The 25,952-nt window shown below is 41.2% G+C and overlaps 1 protein-coding gene across 1 annotated transcript in view; it reads left to right on the forward strand.

Annotated features, from left to right (window-relative positions):
- fhl3a (four and a half LIM domains 3a) overlaps window positions 1–25,606 on the forward strand; it is a 30,982-nt gene extending 5,376 nt beyond the window's left edge. Inside the window, exons 2-6 of the mRNA XM_078252398.1 lie at window positions 16,822–16,994; window positions 20,254–20,428; window positions 22,559–22,728; window positions 22,915–23,101; window positions 24,287–25,606. Coding sequence (XP_078108524.1) covers window positions 16,839–16,994; window positions 20,254–20,428; window positions 22,559–22,728; window positions 22,915–23,101; window positions 24,287–24,438 — 840 coding nt within the window. The 5' untranslated portion in view covers window positions 16,822–16,838 and the 3' untranslated portion in view covers window positions 24,439–25,606. The remainder of the gene's footprint in view (window positions 1–16,821; window positions 16,995–20,253; window positions 20,429–22,558; window positions 22,729–22,914; window positions 23,102–24,286) is intronic.
- Window positions 25,607–25,952: the final 346 nt, after the last annotated feature.

Below are 25,952 nucleotides of genomic sequence, written 5' to 3' on the forward strand. Positions count from 1 at the left end.
ATGTAAGTCGACAATGATTTAACAGAAACCATCCGCCTACATGGAACAGAAAGAGGGTTTTTATTTCAATGGGAGCAGCAATGTCGTCATCCTTCCCATTGAACGTTCTTGCACACTGGCTTAATTGGGCAATAATTTAAGACCATGTGGCAAGCAGTCCATAACCGCGCAGTGATACACAGCAGGCGTTAAACAAGGCAACAATGTCTGAGGCTCAAAATGTCACCTTTCAAAACACTGTAAACCCCTGAGAGACTGGGCCGTTAACAAAGTATTTCTTCAACAACATGCTAGCAGGACTCTGTTCTCATAACAGATGTCTCAGAGAGGTAATTAAGCCCTGGCACTGTATACGTGCTTTGTTTGTTCCACCATGCCACCACTGTATCCCCACGTTAACCCCCTGCTGCTGTGGTAGTTGTCTTTATATGGCTAGTAACTTCAGTTTGCCACAATGCCAAATGCATTAGTGTTGATTGCTTCCCAGACACTTAATAGGGTATGCTCCCACAGCTGCAAAGAATGAGCCCAGACTGTGACATCATGGCAGAGGAAGTGCAGTCATGAGAATGTGGGTGTATGGCAAAGTGTTGGTGTTTAGCATGTGCACATTTTATTCAAATGTGCACTAAGTGTTCTCTGTGTTGCACAACCGTCTTCCAAGGATGAACCTGAGTGACCTGACTTGTTGGACTGCATGAAAAGCAGTTACTTGTTCTGATTAGATGTGTATTATCTTGTCTCTGATAAATACAAGACTGTTTTTTTGGAGTGCAGCTGTGAGTGTGAGCGTTCCCCCTAGCTCAAAGTAAACACTGTCAAAAGGCCTGCTCTGCATGATGAAACTAGCGAGCGATCAAGAATGTGATCCTTATCCAGAATGACTTACACCATTCCTCTATCATCGTCTTTCTTTCCCAATATGTCTTTTGCCCACTAGTATTTACAGGCACACTCCCTTATTTTCGTCTCTATAGCTCTGTTGGAGAGACAATAGTCTCCACAGAAGAGACAAGCTTAGACAAGCCAGACGTGCTACATACACTGTAGTGTGGATTTATGTCAGTCACTAGTCCGTGAATTGAACTGTACATGACAATTTCACCTTTTTCAAAATACACACACGAGAGTGCACTTGGCACTGCTCAGGCACACTTTGGCACTAATTTGTTAAGCTGTCAAAGTTGCATTGAATACTAGTAGGAAGCAGCCAGGATGTTTCTTGGCCTCCTTTGCATCCCTGCGTTCCCTCACCTTCATGGGATACTAAACGGCTCTCATACGGTGCCTTGGAGGAGCCATAAATGGCAGAAAGTGTCCTTGGTGTGGCTATAAAAGGATGTCAGCTCCTCGATGAGAAGGTGACGGTGATTTACGACAGAGAAGTAACAGAGAGCTAAGGAGGGATTTCTTGGCTTCATCAGGTGACGTTAGGAGAGAAAATGAAGGGATGAGATGGAGAGAGGAATGGCCCGAGTACACTATTGTTGCCTTCTGGGTCACAGAAAGGCGTAATCGAAGACAAATGCATGTCCCTACTCTGTATAGTTTACTCTGTGTGTAACACCTCTCCATCTTGGAAAAGTTATTAGTGTTATATTAGTGTGTCAAAACTATTTACCCTTTTCACAACAAATGTACATTTTGTGACTCCCCCAAAGCATTCGGCGTCAGCTCTCATTCACCTCATGTATTTAAAGTTCTTGAAAGTGGTGCAGTGAGAACATTACAGTGAAGTACTGCTTTGTTTGACAGCATATTTATAACCAGCAGATCATATTGAGCTCAGGATGTTTGTAGTAATCGGACATAACTCAGTTCAGAGGGAGATCTGAGCATTTACATTCAACACAATTACCAAATGATTCCCAGACCTCCAGTACCAGAGAATACTGCCGTTGTTGTTGTTTTGCTTTGGCTGTTATTTAGCATAATCATCTGGTGTTGGAAGACTCTCTAGAGAGTAAAGCCATTGGTGCTGTAGCCAGACCAATTTTCTTTTACCAAGCTCCAAAGGTCCTCACATGCACATCCACACACTGCTGTGTGGAGGTCATCCTCTTGAATTTTAAATGATATCCCCTGAATTGTTCCGATATATTTCTACTATGTATATGCATCTGAGATAATCTATATGAAGCATAAGACGAAGCATATATACATATATAATTACATATAATATATACATATATTTCCTAAAATTGCATACTATAGAAACCTCTATTCTATGGAATGAACTAAAGCTGTCAGTTAGCACAAATTCAGAAACCAATAAAGAATTTAACAAATTTTGAAATATATTATTAAAAATCTATTCATATTTTTAGCTACATATTTAAGAAATGCAGTCCGGTGCTGCTACGATTATCTGGTTCAGCTGTCACCGCAGTTCACAGAGATTACAAAAACACATAATCATAAATATACTTTATTGCATATGAAGAAAGCTCCACCATAGCCTCCTGTGTCTCTCCCACAGCTTTAAAAGCATAGATGGGTACAGTCAAGCGCACTCGCTGCAGTGCATGTGGTTCAGCAATACATTTACAGATGGTACAGTGAAGTGGAAGAACAGTGACTTGGTGTACTTTTGTAGCAATTTAGTATCATTTGATGGGCAAAAATTACAGTTGTCTATCTTTAGCTTTAAAAGAAATATATTTTTGTGTCTATGGAAAAGTCTTTCATCCTGCCATTCAAAACCTTATATTTTCTGGAACATCACTAAATCAAAGACAGACACTCTGCACTTAATAAAGTCTTCAGCCAGGTGTAGATTTCACTTCTTGAAGTTAACGATACCGTTCCTGTATAGCTCTTTTCAGTTATGCCTAGAAATGAAACCATCTCTGTGATATCGTAGAAATTATGTGACAGATACAGACCCCTATTACAACTGGCAGCTTGATGTAGTGTATATGTCTCAGGCATTCAGCCAAAGCACCTACAGAGATGGTGCTTGACCGCATTAGGAGCAGTGAAGAGCAAATGTAACACATCTCTGCCACCAGTCTACATATACGCACTATATAAATGCACATAAACTATTACATGCTGACCTGAAAACAGGCGGCAGTCTTCTCAGGCATTATGATACAATCAAAAACTCTACATTTTTAATATAAGTGGTGATCTATGTCATCTTATGAGGGAAAGAGAATTGGGATTTAGTTATATTTTAATGCCATTAATCAACATGAATTAACCAGCTCGAGCTAGGATGCAAGAAGCGTGTTAACACCAGGTGTGCATAGGGTTGTACGTTCTCCCACCTCACTGAACGCTGCTCAAAACTGTACATTCTGTTAACTCCAATCCTCTCAAGAGTCTGGCAAACATCACTAAGTTGTTTTCTTCTTCACTTTTCCTAGGGTCCACCATAAGTTTGCAATTCTGTTAGTGCTTTAATGGGCCTAAACATTCAGCTTCAAACAGAACCACATCCAATGTTGGCAATGGAAATCAGATCAATGGGTAAAATGGGGGCCAGACGGTGAGCAAAGCACAGCAAAGGGCCAATGACACAAGCACCATGACTTCACTGTGGAAGTATTCAACCCCCCTTTAAAACCCTCATCCCATCGCACGCTTTCTCTACACTGGCGAGTGGAAACTGTTTAAGGTTTAATGATTGCTGAAGAAAAAGTGTCCCATAGTATGAGATGTCATACATGATGATGGTCATTGGTTACACCACTTCATGCTTGTGGTGATCTGTCAGGGGAGTATTACAGTGCCTTTGCACAGCGCTGTGTGTTAGTGCCATGTAGCTTTTAACCTTGGTCTACCAGCGCCACTGGATTCTGCTAGTCCAATAATCAAGGCAGAACCATATATCCTGGTAATTTACACGATGCGTGACATACATTTACACTTTACTTGATGGATGAAGAGGCCGTGGAGCCGTTGCGAGAGCCTTGTGGATTCATCAAGCTTCTCACTTTGTTTGTGTCTGTTTTGTGTTCAGCAATGTCCCCGCATCCCTCGAAGCCAACAATACTCTTATATAGGAAAGAGAGGCAGGATAAAAGCAGACTGAGGTCGGACAAGAGTCAGGCAAGAGCTGTGGTTAATAGATTGAAAGAGATAGACAGGTCTTCTTGGAAAGCAACATAATTCAACCACGCTATCAGTGTTTACCAAAGCAACTGTTTTCACGTCGTCTCTCCATTTAACAACTGCAGCTGCTGGGACTTTGCATTTTATCACTGATAATGAATTAGGTGGGGAAGATGAATGGTGTTTTGCATGGCTGCATGATAAAGAGATCCCTGTGTGTGTGACACTGGGAGATAAGGACCTGACGGATTGCAGCTTTGTTCGGGCAAAGTCGAGAAACTAACTATAGGATTTTCTGAACGTGCAGCTCTTCTCTCGACACTTAAATGAACCTCAGATAAATCCACTTAGATCAATTGTCTACCAAAGGGAGTATTGGTTTTTGATACCAATGCTAATCGGTTTTGGGTGACTACATGTTTACATCTTACACTATCACTCATCTACTCCCCTGTTCTTCTGCTATGATTGATTTCTACATGACCTGCTAACCGCCAGGTCACCACACAATCAAATTGAACTGTCCTGGCGGTGTGGGTGAATGCAAAAGCTCAAGTAAGAAATAGTAATGCACAAAGGCTCAAGGTCTAGGTGAACCAAGACTGGACAGACAGCAGAGAAAAGGGTAGGTGGGTGAGCGACTGGGGGATGTGGAGAGTGGAAGGTGGAGGGTGGAGGCAGTCCTGGGATGCATGGCAGCGTGATTTATGGACACCTTTTGAAGTGAGCTCATTCCAGCCATAGGGCCTGCCTGCTGCATTTTAGAGCAGGGACCTTCTCCTGGCGCTACGGCGAGGGGGATAAATGACCCTTAGGTCATCAACCTCCACACGTATACCACTCACATATGCACTTCCTGATTATGTGGCAATTAATCAGTGTCTCTTTGGTTTTCAACAAGCAAAAATTGAGCTGCCAGGGCATCCAATGGACTCGTGACTGCCTCCTCACTAACATGTTTAGAGGTCAAAGCAAACAGTGAGAGTGACAAAGAGGAAAAAGAGGAGGTCCCTCTCTGGGATCTTAAAAAATTGGGTAAAGAGAGATACGTTCCTACAGAGTCCAACTAGTTTTCCTTTTTGCCGCAGTATGCAGAATTATCAGGGGAAATTTACAGGATATTCAGCACAGTCTAAATGGAAACTGATTTTATCATCCTTTTAAATCAGCAGTTTAAATCTCTCTATTCAGTAGTCTCACCAATGATGACATCATTGTTTGAATAAGTACAACTTCCATCTTCTGTTCTGCTGGTGAGGATCGAGGACTAAGGCAGTAGTCCGTCCCAGTGCCTCAGTCTGGTTTGAATTCATCATCTATTCGATGTGCTGGGATTGTCATAACCAAGATCTTTCCACTTTGTTTGAAACTCGTTTCCTAAATACATCAAATTGTTTGATCTTATCAGCTTCATTTATGCGAGCAGAAAAGCCGGGGATTGTGAATATGAGCAGTAATTACACTCGAGGGGAAGTCCTCACAAAGGGACTTAAACCAACTGAGGGTGTGTGTATGCAGCTGCTCAATGTGTCTGCTCTTACTGCACAAGTCACCCATTGTCCCCCAGTTTGGCTGCTGTGTTTATTTTTTGTTTGAACCCTCTATCTACCCTCAGCTTTGTGTGTTCACGTGTGTGTGTGTGTGTGTGTATGCATACTGCTGAGAGTGTGTGACTACTCGTGCACGTGGCTGCAGGTGTGTCTGTGTCTCTGCGACTTTGCCCTTCTGTAGGACTGTGTCAGTGTGTTTAGACATAACACGGCTGCCTTTTTATTGTGACTGCGTTTGCAAATGTGCGTGATCATCTTTCTGAGAAGTCCAGAAGTCCCAGGGATGTCTCTGTTTGGGGTAACAGGAATAAGCACTGTGTGTGTGTGTGTGTGTGTGTGTGTGTGTGTGTGTGTGTGTGTGCTTGGACATCCTCATTGTTGTCAACCCCTCAACCCCACACTGGTGAAAGGGGTTGTTGCCCAAAGGATAAGAACCCGCATTTGGTTCTCACAGGACATACCAGAGTAAAGGAAGAAGACATATGTTTTTATGACAGGAAAATGGTGCACAGGGATGTTTCAGAGGTCAACCCACATTATCACGTCTATTTTTAGATGTTTGGTTTTATGCGGTGGGATTTTGCTGTGTGGTGATTTAAAATACACATATAATAGTATGCATTTAACTGTATGCACTGGTGACTTGTGAATGTTTTTTTAAGTAAGTTTGACCTGATTTCCTACATCTGCATTACAGGCTCCGCTGTAGAAAAAGGAAGTCTAAAATCTACCTAAATGATCTAAGTTTGGGATGTATTATTATATATGAGTCCCATGATGGGTTCAATATTTTTTATGGCATAAACACATCAATTTTCAGTTTGCCACGGCATCCCTAATAAAACGCTGGGTTGTACCCTCAGTCAGCGCTGCGCAGGATGAAACGAGAGCTAAGCGTCACTGCCAAGAGGTTTATGGTCCAGGGGAATGAGGGCACTGTTTACATGTTGCCAGGGAGATGTGTCTGAGAAGGGGAAAAAATGGCTGTATGTACTGGAAATGACTTCTTAGATATTTATCCCAGTTGTTTCACATTTGGCAGGCCCCCCTTGATTTTCTAAGCAAACGTAATGCTTTTTATTTTTTTTATTTTTTTTTCATATGAACCCATCTTCTAAGGGTTACATACTCGGGCAGGGAGAGGGGTGAGTATTTTGGTCAGTTGCGGTTTGGGAGCTAATTCGTGCAGCTGTTGTCAAGAATGTAGATTTTTCTTAGTACTGCTTATAATGTATAATACCCATGAAAGCCCTCTGTATACAGGGATTGGAAACATCCACCTGCTTATAACAACATATTAAATGTTCATGAGTAGGGATGTTGGGATGTATGCTTTAAAAAAATATATACCCGTCTTGTCTGGACATTAACCTCAGGGTCAGGTGCCATCACTGCAGCCACGAGCCGCAAGTCTGAATGAGTTATAAATAATTGCTAACAGTTGTGGGTGTGTACTGCACAGTTGTGTGTGGCATGCTTGGATTGCTGAGTGTGCAGCCTGTGAAACCTTATCCCAGCTCCTTGATGTCCTGGCTAGTTGCACTGACTCAGCAACATTAGGAGACCACCTGGGAATGACCAGTCTGCTGGAGCCATTTTGTGTCTTTTGGTTCACAGTTAGCCTTGGTCTTCAGTCCCTGTGGGTTACTAATAGCCACAAAGTGTAAACAGCAGTGGTCAGGACATGTTTAAGTCAAAATGATGATGCAGGCATATCTTCATGCTTACTGGACTTTTTCAATTATTTATGTTACGTTTAACTAGTGGATTTTATACTATACAACTATATAATTAGTTACCTGTACACAGTGAAACTGTGTTAAATCACACTGTAACAAGAATTAATTGGATTTTCATTCAATGAGCTAATCAGCTGAGCTAAAAAGGCAGAATTAAGAGTTTTTTTTCTTTCTTCCCCTCCTGATATACTTTGCTAACATAATTATATATAATAATGACAGTCTATTTAAATCTTTGAGATCATCTGCATTACCATGAAATGAGAGTGAAATTTCCCATTTCCCTCTGACAAAGCACAGGAACAACTGATAGGATAACTGACAGTATTTGGGCTTGTATCAAGGCCACAAAACTGTACAACACACACTTTTCTAACAAAGTTCAACAAAAAAGACATAGCCATAGCAGAAAGACAAAAAAAAAAACATGTCCGATTTTCTATCACATCAAAAGCAAAAACGCCAAGTCAAAGCATCCTCAATATCCATGATCATTTCATGGTCCATAGCAACAGTTCAAAGGCACATGGTTCAAACTCTTTATATCTGTTAGCCTTGACAGTTTAAAGCAGTTTGTTTTATTTATATGAGAAGTCCAGAGGTAATTTTCCATTGTGATGACTTGCGAGACATGCGCTGTGTCTGTCTGGCCTGTAGCAAAGACACAGACACATGTTGATATTTCTGTTTTGCCGCTGAAGATATGTCATCAGAAGGGCTCTTTCTGTTCCCGCTCTGGAGGTTGGTCCTGTGAAAATAACATCCTCTCAAGGGGCTTGCAAACCAGTAACTGAATCACCCAGCTTGCAAGTGAAAGTACCCTGACCTCACTACGTATGCATACTTCTCATTCTGCTCAGCTATGAATGGAGACTGTGTTGTGTTACACAGTACAGTAAGCCACGGTGCTTTGAAAGTGAATACATTTATTTAAACAATGTGCAGATCCACAGTCCTCAGAAAAACAAAGCAGGTGTCAAAACTGAGATGGGTCTCCAGTAAACAGTGAAAGCTTCAGATTTCAAAGGGATGCCCTATCCCTTGAATCACAGGGTAGATGACGACAGGGAGGATGTGAATATATCAAGGATAATGATATCCATTTTTGGGCACAAATCTGCCTTGGGAAACTTTGGAGTGAAGGGGTCCCTGGGATTAATGGCCATGTTTGTTTAAAGACAAATAATATACTCTTCCTCTCATACGGAGGCCTTAGAACAACCCAGTTCAACTTATTTATTCTAAAACCAGCGGCCACACCAAAGCACTGAGTGAGACCCCCAGAAAATATAACTGTTACCCTGAGATCTTTCAGCACCTTTCCCTTTACTGTATACAGTATGTGTATCTGTGTGATGATACAGTTTTGTTCAGCAGGCATCAGCTTTTAATCTTTTTGTTAATCGCACACTCTCTTTAACTCCATTGTTTCTGCATTCCTTACCTTCCTCTCCTCTCACCACACTGTTTACCGCCTCAAAGTGTATCCAAAGATCAGCTAGCAGACTGTCAAGATTTTTTGCTTGCTTTCAAGATTTGCTTTCTCGCTCGCTCCAGCTTTCCCTTTGCCATCTAAACATTTACCGGCAAATACCAGCACAGAGGGAGAAAAAAAAAAGACAACCTTTCTTGCATTCTCCAGGCAGTGACTCTCCAAAACCTCCACTGGCACACAGGAGTTGACTGCATAGTTTCCCTAATGCAAACCAGATGTGTAGCGCTAATGTATAGCAGCAATTTTTTGGGCTTCAAAGGAAGACAAATGTAGGCCAAAAATGTAGTCTTTTGGTCATCCAGACACACAGTGATATATAAATAAAGTCAGATTCATTCCTGAGTTCCAAACTTTCCCTCGTGGTGGTTGGGACAGTACTGTATGATTTAAAATAATTGCAATGTTATTGTTTGGTGTTAGTGGAGCATTGTGATTGAGACTGGCTTGTGGAAGGGGACAGATGAGCGGTGACAATTGCATTTTCAGCTGCACATTTCTTCAGAAGTTTTTGCCATCCATATGCACATGGAGTCCTCCCAGCAAGCACGTCCTCAAGTCTCTGTTCGCCAAGTAACTGCCAGATTATGACAAATGTATGTTTTAAGTACAACTAAACATACGTCAGTGCAGGCTTTCTGTTTATCCTTTGTACTCATTTAAATCACCATATCAAATCCTTTAATAATAATTGAGTCCAGAAGGTTTGACGTACAGTTCTTTTAGGCCAGCTGCTGTTCACTGGCAGCTTTACTCTAATGCTGCAGTGTGTACCACACAACAGAATCAAGGCTAATATTAAAAGACATCAAGTCATAACCCCACACTTGCATGGTCATTAAAAGTTGCCAAGAAGGGACAAATTACAAAGGCCGTGGTGACATTTGCTGCTGTAGGTAGTCATTTTCCTCCTTTATGTTTATGATGTTGGCTTTCATTTAAGCCCTCTGTCTCCTCCCACTCCACACCAGGCAGTGTTTAAACGCTCAGGGACAATAACAGGTTAGTGCTCCAGTGTCTGGTCCTGCAGCCTGTGCTGTATCGTCAAGTCTGACCCAGGCTCCCACAAAGAATCAGTCTCAGGTGCCCCCGGATCGACCCCCACCCTTACTCCCCTCCGCCCAGCCACAGCTCGTTCATTTTTGTTATTTAAAAAAAGAGCCAGTGAATTAAACTTTTCTTAGTAGCTTTGTGCTTATAGGCTCATGTAGTATCCTGAAAATGTGTGTGGCCCATGTTCTCCTCCTAATGCAAGGCAAAGAGATTACAAAAATGACAACACTCATAGTAGAGTCACTGGTTGTTTACTCTATCTGAACATTTGCTGACCCCATCGTATAAATGATGGCTCAAAGCCGTCATATCAATGTCATGATGATGATTACAGTTTTTTGTCTCACAACTACACTAAACTGACAATTTTATGACCTTTTAAGTAAGCAAAAATTCTTTCTTAACATCAAAATTAAAATGCTTTTTGTATGTCCACACTCAGTACTTGTAAGCTTGTTTAAATAAGCACGTCTGTTTATGAATGGGGCTGCTGCATTATCTCTCCTTCATGAGCAATTTCCTCCTCTTCCTGTGATAAGATTCATTGCCTCAGAGTGTCCTTTTGATTACTGGACTTCTTTTATCTGATGCAGCGAAAGCCAGCAGGAACTGCACCCCAAACTTGACTAATACCAAATATCTTTCAACGTCCAACTTTTGTGTTGTTTTATTGTGACCTGAATGGTTCTAAACTGTTGCCCATGCAGACAGTTAGTCATGTTTATGTGATTTAGCTTGTGGAGAGACCAGTCTCATAGAATGAGTGGATCTGGAAGCTTCTTCTAAAGGAAACCTGACCTCGGTTTTTCAGTTCCTTAAAGAAAAACATATTGTAATCCCTCTGACATTGTGTCATGAACATAAGTTCTGGACCATTAAAAAAGTCTTGTGCAATTCATGTCTTTGCCTTTTTGGCATTATTCACCAAATGGAAAAGTCTTCGACGGTCATGAGGTGCTGGAATAACTAAGATCAGACGACTTCTCCATCAGGCTCTTTTCAAGTGGCCACTGGACTGAGACACAAATGAACTTTTCTGAAGTGTGTTTTTGACATTGTACTTTATTTTTGATATGCTCAGCCAGGCCCTCAAATGGTATACTTAAGTGTCCAGTGCTGTATTTTTTTCTACATCTCAAAGCCAGCCAAGGAGCTTAACTGTATCTGGAAGATGTCCAGGCACCAGACAGAAGGCAATGCGATGGTGTGTGTTTATCCAAACGCAGCTTTCCTCTAATTTGATTTAAGACTTGTCAGACTGTATGTTAAGATCCTGCTCCAGTATTCATTTGCCTCTAAATGTCACCTTTTTTTTCTTTCTCTCTCTTTTCTTGTCTCACTGTTTTTTTGTTTTTTTATTTCTACTCTGTTGCTTCATCACTCCCTCTGGGACCTGTATAAAAGGAAACAGTGTGTTTTTGAAAGGGGACCTGCTCAGCAACACACTCCTTCCTCTGGTCTGTGAGTCTATTTGCTGCCAAAAGATCACACAGTTAAATGTGACTGAGAGGCTTTTGTAACTACTTTCTTAAAGTAAATCGGATCTTACTATACACAGTAAAATCCACACTTGTTAAAGTATTCACTTGGACATAAAAGCGCACTATGGACCTATAAACACAGACGTAACAAATAGAGCAGTTGCCCTAGTATTGAAATGGTTTCTTCCTAACTTGCAGACCTCATTCTACAGCACAGCCACAACGTTTGCAACGTTCCCCACTTGGCAGTAAACCAAACCATTTTGAAATCTTCAGGCATCATAGGCAGACTATGACGCTATTTCCACCACCGGTCATGTTGTCTTATCAGAATGGATACAGTTGCAACACCTGCTCTGTGACTTTATTTTATGTTAGAGATATGACATTTCCACATTGGCCCTGCATTGTCAAAGCCACAAAATGTGGGTTTTTTTGTTGCAAGGAAGGGGAAAAAACTGAATTAGCTGTTGTCCCTTATTGACACAGTGTCAACAAGTGACAAAAAGAACAGTTGCTCCACTGACATCAACTTTATGGACTCATGGAAAATCATTTACATTTAGATTAAAATAGGGCTTCATTTCCTTGTAGTGCTAAATATAAAGACACTGAAAATATGCCCAAAACATTGAAAGAAAAACATCCTTGGTCCTGAAAATACTTGTTGTGAACCTAGAGTTAGATTTTGTGTTTTTTTGTTTACATTTGTTTATTGTAAATGGGCCTGTTGGTAGATGCAACATTACAATATTAATGTAACAAACTGATCCACACTAGGTGTCGGCAGACTTTTTAACTAGTAAGTTAGAAATTACCGTTTTGAAAGTCAGTTTTCATGACTTTTACATAACATTCCAAACGTGAACATTTTCAGTGCAATTTATATATTGCATTTTATTATACATTTTCTACAATTAGTCGACACAGTAGTGTCGTCTTTTTCTCCTCTAGTGTAAGGTAGAACTTAATGGCAGTGAGAGACATTGGAGATGAAGACATTTTGTAGTTATTTTGTCATTTTGCTTGTGCAGTACACAACCATCTGGCTGCTGTGGTCAAGATAATCTCTCTTTTCTGTTGACGTAACATGATGTCAAGTGCTTTGTCTAGTCTTAATGAAACAGGTAATTTACAAGCAGATTCTTCTAATGGATGGCAGGGAAAGGGGGGGGGGAGAAATGGCAGGCTCGTTCCCAGCAGGCTGTGCGGACTGTTCATTTGGAATCAACCAGAGCGTAAGCAAAGTTTGGGCTGGGGATTAACAGGCCTGACTGTGGGACCGGTCTGGACAGGGTATCTGCTAGCCCTTCAGTAACCAACCATGACTATGTTGCCCAGCAACAGCATACAGGCCTGCTTGCTTGCATTGGTCTGTTGCTCTGTGGTATCTCACTATTGGCCCTGAACTTCACCCCCTTATGCCAATCAGAGAGGGTTGTGAGGACTAGTAGAATGTAGCCTTGGCATTCTTCTGCTATTTTACATCCGGATGTCTAAATGTCTGTTTGCAGCCCCGGGAAGATTCAAGGTTTATTACACTGCAGAATATTAACTAAGGGATTAAATCCGACAAATTCCATCATTGTAATTGATGATGCAGGGCCTAGAACCACGCAACATAAGGGGAATTATCCTGCTTATACCATGCCAACAAAATGCTATGTGTAATCAGAATTCATTAATTTACACATACAACAAATTCCGATCTTACTTTTCCGTTTAAGAAAAATCACTAAATGTAGTTCCTGAGCCTCCAAAGTTCTGTGAACAACACACTGAGGATTTTGGTTTTCATTAAAGGGCCAGTGTGTAATGTGTTTAGTTGTTCATTATCAAAATCTGTGTTGCCCGTTCACAAACTTGTCCTTTTTCATGAATATTTACCACCACCATCAATTCCAAGTATTCCTATTGGCTTGAAATTTACATTTTCATTTGCATGAACTGGGGTAGATGCTCCATATTAATGCGGCATCTTGAAATACGTTAGCCGGTAAGGGACATACAGGACTATTAAACAGAGATCCCCATGCTGTGCTGCAATACTATAATTAAACTCCGTACAATATTTCTGGACTATTGTCTTGTGTGGAGGCTGTGGTGATTTCTTTGAAGCCCACATTTTTCCCAGCAGCCTGAGCTTAGTTTACCTTGCACAGGAGCTGGATTCTTGCGATATCAAGAGATCATGCGAGAATCGCGGGATCACCATATCAAACGAAAATCTATCTTGTCAGGCTTCAAATAATGAGTTTGAGTCTGAACTACCAGCTCACCGAACCAATCAGCTTCCAGTGAGGAGCTACTGGCAGCTACGGCATGGTTTTTAGGTGTGTGTGATGGCTGCAACTGTTTCGCACAAAACAACAATGGCGGACGTAATAGACGGATGTATTTTTTGAAAGTGCCTGCCCTTTTCTAGAAAGTTTCCAATGACGGCTTCTCAGATGGTTCTGTGCAACAAACCATCAGTCACAGCTCTGGTATACGAAAACATTATTAACCCACAGTGGGGTTCTTAGTCACTGGGTTCTGGACATGAAGGAGATGAACCTCTGCTGGGAAGCATATACAGTAGTAGATACAAAGCCCTGTGAGAACTGGCCTCTGGACTGGAGTTCTATCATGACCCAGATCCAACTTTTCTTATCTCTTCTCTCCCTTCTCTTCAATTTGGGATTGTGGGTTTTGGGTCAGCAATTACTGCATGCAGTCACGTCTTAGTCCATTGCCCAGGGGTCAGTGCACTGACGTCATGCCCCTCTCTGTGGGAGCTTGTGCCATCAGGAGTTCATTTCAGGCTCTGCATTGGCCACTCAAACACTGATACTCAAAGTGAATCGCTCTGAAATGGAAACACAACAAGACCTGGAAGTCAAAACAAGCCCTTCTTCTGATTCTAAAGTAATACATATTCATGAATCAGGCTTTGGAATCTTTGCAATTGAGTGTAACATTCTCATCTGTGCTTTAGTGAGTTCCCCGTTACTTAGTCTGGCTCAATAGATGTACATTGCTGGGATAAAGCCTGACATCCGGCGCATCTGTCACGCACCAGATGTTCCTCCCCTCTTGTTATCTCCGCTATCGGGGCTTAGCGCCACCCAGGACGGTTGTGATAAGTTTAACGAAATGCAAACAATCCAGAGCAGTTTTTTCTCTATCCCAGAATACAGGAGATAGGTGGTGTAGCCAGGCCATACTGCAGTGCTGACACAGCGGTGTGGAGATAGGTCTGGCAATGCGAGACTATCCGTTATTTAATATTAACCTGATTGCTGGCAAATTAGCACCTCTCTGGAGAACATAAAAATCTTTATAGAGAAGGAGACTAGCTAAGGCTGCATGGGACTAGGGTGGAAATAATGCGACCATGGGCAACCAGTGATCTATCTCTGGTATAAGGACGTTGGCTAGTTACTGTAGACATCTGCATTTGAGATATTTCATGACCTACTTTCTGCAGCCTTTTAGTACATGGATATGTTGATGATACATATGAATTTGGGAGGGCAATAAACAGCTGTCTGATTTGCTTTGGAAATTAAAGCTGACATCAGACGTCATAGCACTGGCCTCCCGGCATTGTGAGTCATGCCTTGTCTCGTTCGCTTACATGGCAAGCGAAGGCAGCACATACCTACCTAGCAGTGCAAATAATATTAAGGTCATATTGCTCATTTTCAGCTCTTTACTTTGTTGATCTAATGTTGAGATTGTGGTTATGTGGGCTTATGGCAACGCCTGATGGATAATGTGTGTCAAATGTACAGTAATTGATGTTAAAACACAGTTTTGCAAGTTCAGCACCTGGCTGTACATTACACAGGCCAACCACAGCTGCTTATTCTGATATTTTGCCATAACTTTAAGATGGTTACTATAAATAGATATAAATATGTATCCATTCAGTCACTAGATAGAGAGATATAGCAATCTAATGATGCCAGCCAGTGTACGCACACGGCTGCAGGGGTGTTGAGCATTTACACTTTCTAATTTACGTCTTAGGGCCGTCAAAGGGTGCTGAGAGTGTCTCTCCAGTTTGGAGAAGTGGTGTTGTGTTAACAAAAAGCCTGTCACTGGGTTGACTATGAAGGCTGTTAACAGGTGAAGTCTGTTGGATCTTGACTTTCTCACCCCGACTCATTAAGAGCTTTTGTCTCGCCAAACGGCTGAGACAGATGAAACATGAGAGTCTGGGACTAATGTTTTCTTTGATGATGGATCCTATGTGATTTAGCTTTTAGTCTTTGTTCCCTTTTCTGTGTCACCCTGTGTTTTAGTGTGTGAGTGTATGCATGTCTCCTCTGTGAATTGTATATGCTATTTGTGCACTTGCGTAGGTGGACGTTTTTGCATGTGTGTGTGTGTGTGTGTGTGTGTGTGTGTAATACAGGCAGCAAAGGGCAAGTTTGCAGTTTGATTGATTATTATATCAGAGGCGATTATTATTACTGGGTGGTGGGAATGAGTAGCCAGCAGTGCACCCTGCCAGAGGGCAGTATCACTTATCACTGGGCTTTCCTCCAGCCATGCTGTAATATTTTGGCAACCTGATATTGTTGCCATAATGCTCTCACAATATTAATCTGTCACTTTGTTGTGTGCTCAGTCATGATCAAGGGGCCTTTCGCACTGTGAAATCCATGTACTTAAGACAGTACACCTCCTGTATCTGTATATGCATTACTGTAGTTGCATCTTGCATCTGTAGTTGCTGACAGGAAGCTACTTTTTAGGGAGTCGTGTTCAAACAGCTTCAAGTGTCTGGGTTTTTGACACACGCAAACACAAATGCTTCATGGTGTTTCTGTATTGGTTGGTGGTCCATGCTCTACCCGCAAATAGGGTTATAAATAAATAATATCCTTGCCTCATAAATAATTGCAGGTGTGTGTGATGGCTTCACATGCAAGGATGCACTACTGTATTCCCACTTAGTCATAAGAGAGGGGCTTTAATCTTTATGTTGCAGATTTTGAGCGGTTGACAGCGACAGGAAGGAGTTTGGTAGTTACCGAGAGAAAGCAACGTGACAGCTCCCTCTCTTGTCTTGTCCCCTCCCTCTGCATCCACAACACTTTCATCACACAGCAATAAAACTTAATAGGCATTGTGTGCTGCCTCTCTTGTTGCTCTATATCATTCTCACTCTTTTTTTACTTGCTCCCACTTGCACAGCGTGTTTTGTTTGAGCTCAGCTCCATTGCTGGTACAAGCCAAAGTATTTACAGAGTAAATATTGGCAGGGAAAGTCTATACTGATGTCCAACTGCTGTGCCGGAAAAGGTGACTGAATCATTCCTCAGGACTCTCCCTCCTTTTCTTCCCCTCTTCTATTGTCCCTCTGTTCTTGTCCATATATCTTGTGGATTTGTAGGCATTTTTTTTTGTTTTTTTTTAAATGTTGCAGACTCGAGAGTCTCCTTTCTGTGTTTCAGGTTTACAGTAAATAACAATGGCTGACAGTTTTGACTGTGACAACTGCAAGGAGTCCTTGTATGGCCGCAAGTACATCCAGTCAGATGACAGTCCCTACTGCATCCCCTGTTACGACAGCCTGTTCTCCAACACATGTGATGAGTGCAAAGAGCTGATCGGCCATGACGCAAGGGTAAGGCATCCATTTTGACATGATCAGACATGCAATCATCTATCTTCTGCACAACAGTAACAAGTAGAGTACATACAGTATTTCAGTTGAAACATAACATTTATTTTCTGTAATACATGCACTGGAATGAACCACATTTATGACCTTAGTCTTTCCACACTGTAAGCCACATTTTAACAGTTTAAACAAAGGTAAAGCACATCAAAGATCTGTTCTATTTAGGTTCAAGCCATTTTTTACCATGTTTTGACATGGCGTTGGATAGCTGTAACAAAAGTTATGTCATGTTAATGACGCATAATACATGCTAAATTAGGCGTGTTCCTTATACTTTGTGTGGCAAGACATAGTAAAGGCTAATTTAACATGCAATTATACAGGCAATTTCCACTAAGTCCACATAAGCCAATGGGCTAATTTTGTCTAAGACTGTAAAAATGCAGCATGAGGGAATGTCTCCCTCTTCACCACAATCAAGTTAAAATTGAATCTTCCCTTAATGGAAAACACTAACATGAAGTGGATCATTTAAGACTGGCCTACGCTACTTATTGAAGTTTACAGAATGGAGCATGTTACAGTGGTTAGTAGTTTGTTTAGCTAAGGAGGCCAATGCGTTATCAACACCCTCATGGGCAGTTGGTGATAAATAAAGCCAGCATGTTCTTGGCTCAGTGCCCTTTAGACAATCAATTTAACATCCTTGTGAGACTTGTCTTTTTTTAAAGCTACATTGTGTAAGAATTTCTCCAATCTAGCGGTGAAATTGTATATGACAACCAACTGAATATTACTTTCTAGCCCTTCCTCCTACGGTGGCCAAACCCGAAATTGGCTCTCTCCATTGTTTACACGCAGCTGTCCTAGCCACTCCAATATTAACTTTGGTCTTGTTGCTTTGCCTGTCGCGTTGTCATTTTAATTCTCTTTTTTGCTTCCCTGGCGAGTAATCTACCCCTTGCATTCGTCACGGTGCCAATAGGTGTAAGAGGGCGAAATGCGGAGGTATGTCCCTCTTTGGCTAATGTATTTTAAAGATGGAGGCGCTACATGGCTGCCGTCATTCGAGCGAGTCGCTCGTATGTATTCTGAATGATTCTGAATGTCAGATTCTACGTTTACGAGAATACTTTGATTATTTGGTGTAAGTAATTACACATGAATGAGTACATATTTGTGAAAGAACAAAGGGTTTTTTGCTAAGAATCATCTCAAAAAATTACACAATGTAGGTTTAAAGAAGTGTGCTCACAAATATAATACAGTCTGAACACGTACACACAGAGGGCCAGATGTACGTACATTTGCGAATGTAGCGTTATCAGCACCATGGCCAACCTGCAGAACACGCACGCTGTGATACTTCAGCTTACGTCGTATTTACCAAATCTGCAGTTCATCGGGTAATCAGCACCTGTCTTTGCCCACTATACCGTAAATTGCGCTGAAGTAAAGCGTTAAGTACTTGTGCTATGATACAGCTGAGTATTCTGTTACTGTATAGTATACTGTTTGAAATTATCCTGATGCCAATATTTGTAATGTAGCGAGGAGTTTAACAACTGCTTGAATGGAATGTGAACGCTGAGTCGGAGATACGATGTCATCTTTAATTTCTTCCAGTAACTGTAATATTGCATGGCTGCTTAATCTGTAACGCTTAATGATTTGTGTTCACTCAACTGAAAAAGTGTGATCCTTGTGGCAAAAGTCCTTTCAGCTCGTCTCCTTGGCCTATGTCCTTGTCTTGCTCGGATTACTGCTGCCATTTCACCAGGAGGCATATGCGAGGAAACCCGCTTCCAGGTTTACACCTGCTTTTAAGAGGCGGAGAATTTTCACCGCAAAATAGAGACATGCTTTCACGGGCGGTTTTTGTACATACTGCGGAATACATAATTAGGCGCGCTTTACGCTTCCCCTCCCATCTCTTTATGGGAAACTCCCACTTTCCCCTTGACCCTCCCGTGAATGCATATGCATATATATATATATATATGTATATGCCCAAAAATTTAATTTGTAACGTATTCCATTATGTTACACAATCTGAGTAAATTATTCTGAATACTTGGATTACTTCCACATTGAATTGCATTTTATAAGTAGGAATGCGGCCATCACATACATCTTACTAAACAGGCCTATTCTGGTGTGTTCTTCTGTTCCAACTGACTGAATGTGTACCTAAACAAGCAGATTTTTGTATTTGTAGTCCCGAACTGCATACTACAAAAATCTACCATGAGCTAATTTTAGCTAACGTTAGCTAACATGTCAAACGGGGCTAGTCTTTCAACGGCTCTGGGACTAGTAAATCAGCATGTAGGAGAATGTAAAGTCGCACGTCAACTATAAAATAGCAAGGTGACCAGTAAAACTACAGCAGAAGACTATCCTTGGCTAAAAATTACTTACTTTTAAGATGCTTCTTCAGGTTGGAGGTGGAGTAATTTGGTTGCTGGCAAGCAGAAGTTGCACTGCACAGTTATATTTCGTTCTCTCTTCTCTTTCTTTAATGTGAAATGCTGTTTGAATTCCAAGATAGAAACGCATTCCTGCCCTGGCTCTGTTGTGCCGGTTCCGGCTCCATCTTTACCTCCTATCAGTGATCACGCAAATAGCTAATTTTTTCATTTTCATATTGGGGCTTCTGGGAAATGCATGGAGTTGCGAGAGTGAATAAACCCGTGAAACAGAGAAGTATCGTCATGTAATCCATCGATTTCAACAATGTAACTGTATTCTAAATACCAACTATTTAAATTGTAACTGTAACGGAATACAGTTACTCATAATTTGTATTCTGAATACGTAACGCCGGTACATGTATCCCGTTACTCCCCAACACTGTGTATATATATATATATATATATATATATATATATATTCAGTTCCCGCAACAGGCAGTCTGCGGTTAGTGCGGCCTGTTTGTACATACCTCACCATGTTTTTACGCGTACGTTGCGAAACAAATACGCCTGAAGTGGGCGCGAGAGCGTTAGTACATCTGGCACAGAGCAACCACATACTTGTTGCTGCCTATGCAGACATTACATGTGTCAGTTTGAACCAGCCCAATCCAACACTCCTCTCTGCTCCTTTTGTAGCTTTGCCTCCTTTTGGTTGAAATTCTGAAAATGTATAACATGAAAATAAACAATTATAAACTCAAAATAATAAAGGTACATTTATTTCTGTGCTTTATTTATGTAATGACCTCCAAATTCCTTGTTGTCTCCTCTTGTTCTGCTGCCAGGAGCTCTTCTATGAGGACCGGCACTATCATGAGCACTGCTTCCGCTGTTTCCGCTGTGATCGCTCATTGGCAGACGAGCCTTTTACCAGCCAGGATGAAGCGCTGCTCTGCAATGACTGCTACTGTAATGAGTTCTCCTCCAAGTGTGTAGCCTGCGACAAAATCGTCATGCCAGGTAAGGGTGCAAGACATTTGTGCATAAAGAGATTTAGGTGTTGAGATTTAAGGCTCTTTCCATCTGTGCTCTCTGAATGACTCTTTTTCCAACTATTTTATGTGTTTTAAAATATAAAAATAGCTTAGCTTAAACTCTAGGAAGAGTGAGATGATTAAAATGGAATACAATGAAAGAGAGAGTGACATGTGAAATACCTTGCACATAATGCATTTGACAGCACCATATATTATGGTACTTCAGTCACCCACTAAGCATTACCTATTTTGCATCCCACATTTATTTTCCATGTAGTATACAAATTCAAATTTCAAGATAGATATATAGGCAAATGACTTTGGAAAATGATGACATGGCAAACTCCAGGAAGCAGGGCGACTGAAAAGTACAAGGTAACAGATCAAGCAGATATAGAATGGGAAAGAGGTTTTAGAAAAAAAGATGGAGAGACGAAGGTGAGGGTCCACGATTGAGCAACAGCCAGTGCTGAATGTGACAGAGTAATTGCCAGTCTGCTTGACTTGTTGTCTGTAAGCCAGATCCCCAGGGCTGGCGGGCTGCCAGCAGACTAATGATAACAAGAGATAAGCAAGTCAGTTATTTCAGCGCCCCTGTAGCAGCTTACACTGCCCTCACAAAGCAGCAAATTATTTAAGGAAGAGTATGACATTCCCCTTTATTTCCACTGTAAGTAATCACATGTTTTCTTATGAAAATAAGAAGGTTTAGAGAAGTAACAAATAGTTATAGAGAGTGATCAGATCAAAGACATCTTAACTAGGAAAGATCCTGGGATTTAGTAGTATACAATACTGCAAACTCTTCACATCACTGTATCTTTAAATTCTGATGCACTTGTTTGCAAATCTTAATAGTGTTACCTCTCCTCCAATTAAAGAAAAGAACTAGTCATTTTTGCCATCATATAGAAATATGTACACCCTCAAAAACAGGCACGTGGTTTATGTCGGCGACAGGAGAGAAGAAACTTAATACCAAGCCAAGATGATTTGGTTAAAAAGATCTCTCTGATAAAACCGCTGCAATGCTCTAAGCGGCAGAGATGGTCACACAGGATGTTGCATGTCTCTCAGACAATGGTCCTCTTCTTTTCTCGCTCAGTAGGCATTTCTGTTGTTGTTGTCACCGTCCACTGTGACAAAGCATCTTATTTTAGCTTTATTTTGAAGTTTGAAACAACTTATTTGCCAAGAAAAAAATATCCATAGGAAATCCATTGATATAAAGTCACACTGAAAACCTACAATGCACTGTAGCAACAGAGTACATAGTAGCATGTGGTGCAAGGACAAGAGGCCCTGTAGGACAAATAAACTATCCAAAGCATATTGACAATAGACTATATGCAGAGAGCAAAATGCAGGATTTGCTTCCAGGTGTAGGAGGTATTACCCACATTTTTAATAATTTCAAATTGTATTCCAAGCTCTTTAAGATTGTTGGAATGCTTGTGAAATTGCCCCCCAAAATTATGCGCACTGTATTTAGCATTTCAGCTAGTTCGCTTATAATCTATTTGTCAAATATTCAAAACTAACTGCTAATATTGTCCTCCTTTCGTCCACTGTAATTGCTGTAAGTTTATAACCTGCAATGCTTTTGCAGGGGAGTTTTGCAGTTATTGACTAGAGAACACCACAGCACACAGCCAGAAGTAGGAAAACGTTAATGCAAAATGTCGACCCCACACAAACCACTGCGTCACCATAGAATAAACTAAACGGTATAATAAAAAACTCAACAGCCAAGGGGTAGAAGATGGATTGGTTGGGGACATGGAGGGGAAAATGTCATTATCCTTTTCTGCACAGCCTGCCGCCAGTTTCCAGCAGTAGGAAAGAAGTGTGGGGCCTGTGGTATTATGATTTAAAATAAAATAAATCTTAGTGAAACAAAATGAGTTTTATATGCATCCAAGCAATTGAAGTGTATCATTTCATAGTTCAATAAAACTACCACCAAAAAATACCAAAATGGCCATAACTATCCTATGAAGGATGGGAAAAAATGCATTCTACACAAAAAAAGTTAAGACTCCCTCTACTCTCTGTCATTCTTTCCATCCTTCTTTCTCTTCCTCCTGTCATCTCTCTTTCTCTCTGCTGCTAGGTACGAGGAAGTTGGAGTATGGAGGCTCTACATGGCACGAGGGCTGCTTCATCTGTCACAGCTGCGAACAGCCGATTGGCTCGAAGTCGTTCATCCCTGACAAGGATGAACACTACTGCGTGTCCTGCTATGAGGACAAGTTCGCCCCGCGCTGCACACGCTGTAAAAAGGTCAGTCAAGTTATCAGAGAATTCCCACTGATCCTGGTACATGGTAGTGAAAGAAACAATGCAAACTGAAAAAAATGGGACATATGAGTAGGATTAATTCTGGTTATGCAGGAACGTGCATGGGAATATATTTTAGAAGTGAATTTAAAGAATCGCCATGTGACCTTTGACCTATCTCATTTTCAGACACTGGCTAAAGGTGGTGTGACCTATCGGGACGAGCCGTGGCATAAGGAGTGTTTTGTGTGCACCAGCTGTAAGACACAGCTGGCGGGTCAACACTTCACCACCCGAGACGAGAGCCCTTACTGCCTCAAGTGCTTTGGCAGCCTGTACGCCAAGAAGTGCGAGGCCTGCAGCAAACCAATCACAGGCAAGATTACATCACTATGTTCTATATGATAATATTTATTTGTGCTACCCCACGTGTTGCTTTTCATGTTTGGGTTAGGGTTCAATGCTAAAACTACTACTAATTCTCCTAACAAGATTGACAGCCAGTTTCTGCATTTTACATTGTGTGCAATCTTATTAATTTAGATGTTTGCTTATTTAGTAATGGATACCAGCGTTACACAGAAATCATTTAAAGTTTTCAGGGGCCTTTACATTTTTAAAGTCATTATGTATCAAAAAAGCTTTTCTTCCAAGTTGCTATGTTTTGAAGTGTGCATGATTTGCAACTTCACTCCTGCTGAATTCAAAGCCAGCCCCCTAAGGGCGTTTTCACACCTGTAGTTCGCTTGTTTTGGTCCGAATCAGTTGGTGAGTTTGTAAACTTGGAGTGATTTGTCCTCGGTTCGGCTTGGTTTGGTTTCACACCTGGAAAAATCCAAGTGTACCAAAATCCATCATTACAAATCAGGCAAGAACGTCCACCCTTCTTATTGGTCGGATGTGTCTGGTGGCGGGAGCAAGAAAGTAAATACAGGAAGAAGGTCCTGTGTTCTGGACTAGTGCACATTTCTTGCATCTCCATGGTCAAACCAGCTAATTTCATTAAAATTATCAGACATTGTTTTCGCGAGAGACGTTATTACGTCTGCTCTGGTCACAGAGACTTCGCTCTGCCGGCAGCGTCTGTCTCCAATTTTAGCAGCAGCTGGTTTGACCACGGAGATGCGAGTGATGGACAGCAATCTTGACCGCAGTCTATATCTGTGATAGAAACACTGCAAGCTGCTACAGTTTGCTGCTCTGGTGCTGCATCGCAGATTGCTAAACACACCTGACTACAGGAGAAATTTGCTCAGACTTACGGAGTATATAGTTGGTGCGATTCGAGTACGGATCACGTTCTCACCACAAACTAACCGCTCCAGAGTCAATTGAAAGCGTACCGAGACCACCTCTTCAAGCAGGTCTCGGTACGCTTGTTTGGTCCACTTTTGGTGCGCAGCAGAGTTCGATTGCCACGTTCTCACCTGCCCAAACGAACCGCACCAGCGGGGCAAACAAACTCTAGTTCGAATCAACCAAACTAAACGAGGCAGGTGTGAAAGCGACCTAAAGCTCGACATACAGTTTAATCTCTCTCTCATTGCTCTTTTCGTCCTAGGTTTTGGAGGAGGGAAGTACATCTCATTTGAGGACCGTCAGTGGCATCAGCCATGCTTCACCTGCTCCCAGTGCTCTGCGTCACTGGTGGGCGCCGGCTTTTTCCCTGATGGTGACAGGATCTTGTGCCGCGACTGCAACAGTAACCTATAGAGCAGTCATTGACCACATTCTCACTCTTCTCTTGACTTACTTTTCCCCCTCCGTCACAGCATTTCAAGAACCCTGAGTCATTACCAAGGAAGGTAACACAGGCTAACAAATGCTGCCTCTCAGGTTGTTTTTATATAAAGACATCAGTTCCCCGTGGTCCCTGTCTGGGTCTGATTTTCATCTAGGAGCTAGTGCTTATTGTTTGTATCAACCACCCCAAAGTAACCTCTTGAACCAAAAAATGTATGATTTTGTGAAACAAAGTTTATGGAGTGCCTTAGTAACATTACATATATGTTACTGTATGTTTTATTGAACCAAAGAAATGCGAAATGCTAGTCACTTTGCAAAAAAACTCCTTCATATTTTATATAAAAAAAAGTTGCCACCTCAGGTAGAGGTCGGACTCTGTAGAGAAGACACAGAACACTGATACAGTATAGTATGTAAACCTTACCAGTCTGTATTTCAAAGTATGGTGGAGGTACTGTTTTAATGCTCTTAAAACTGCAGTTTTAAGCATTTTAACATGCCAGAAAGTAAACAAGGAGAAAACGTAGAACAACTTTGCTGATTGTGCTTTTAGTGATGTAGTCAGTTTATGGCAGTGATGATCAATAAAGTCATTTGCACTTTTGATAAGATATTCTCTTGCTACCATGTTATGTGCACATAAAAACGCAACTAAAAAACATGGCACACAGACCACTTTTTTTGTCATGTATCTGCTTTTGTTGAACTACTTATTTTTACGTAAAGTTTCATCTTATTTCTGTCTTTTTCATTTGTTGTAATTAATCATTTTTTTCTTTTGGATCACCATTGCTCAAAGAGCCAGCATTAATAACCCAAAACAAGCTGAAATTAAATGCAATAACGTGCAGGAGCATGCATGTCTGGCATGATTTGCGTCAATAGTTATTTTGTTGCTGTTAACGCTGTTAGTGTTTTGTTTTTCATTGTTAGTTTGTAACATGTTTGTGAAAAGTTATTATTTCAGCTTTGATGCTGGTGAGTCAGAGTTGGCAAATATACATTTTAAGATGGAAATTACGGCATTGAGGGGATAACGGTATAAACTTAACTGTTAAAAAAAGATAATTGATATGGCTAAATGCGACATGGTTGGTTTTATTTGTGAAGTCTTATTAAATACATTTTCACTGACTGATCTTTGCTGGGCACTTTTTATATTCTGTGTTTATTAGTGGTTACAGTGAAATATGCATTACTCGTTTATGAGGTCATAGCTTTCTGTGGACTTGTGTTTACTGTCTAAGCTGGAGAAAACCCTTCTGGTGTGTTTAATAAGTCTTTCTAGGAAAGATCTGTGTCTGTGTGTGTGTGTGTGTGTGTGTAAGAGAGAGAGAATGAGTGCAACAGGGAAGGGCATAAAAGTGTGTAAGAAAGTTAGAGAGAGAAACCATGTGTGTGTAATAAAAGAGAGTAAAAAGAGTTTGTGTGTCTGTAGGTTTAAGATATTTGTGTGTGTTGTGAGAGAGAGAGTGAAAGGG

This window comes from Sander vitreus, chromosome 6, assembly GCF_031162955.1.
Source record: "Sander vitreus isolate 19-12246 chromosome 6, sanVit1, whole genome shotgun sequence".
Lineage (NCBI taxonomy): Eukaryota > Metazoa > Chordata > Actinopteri > Perciformes > Percidae > Sander > Sander vitreus.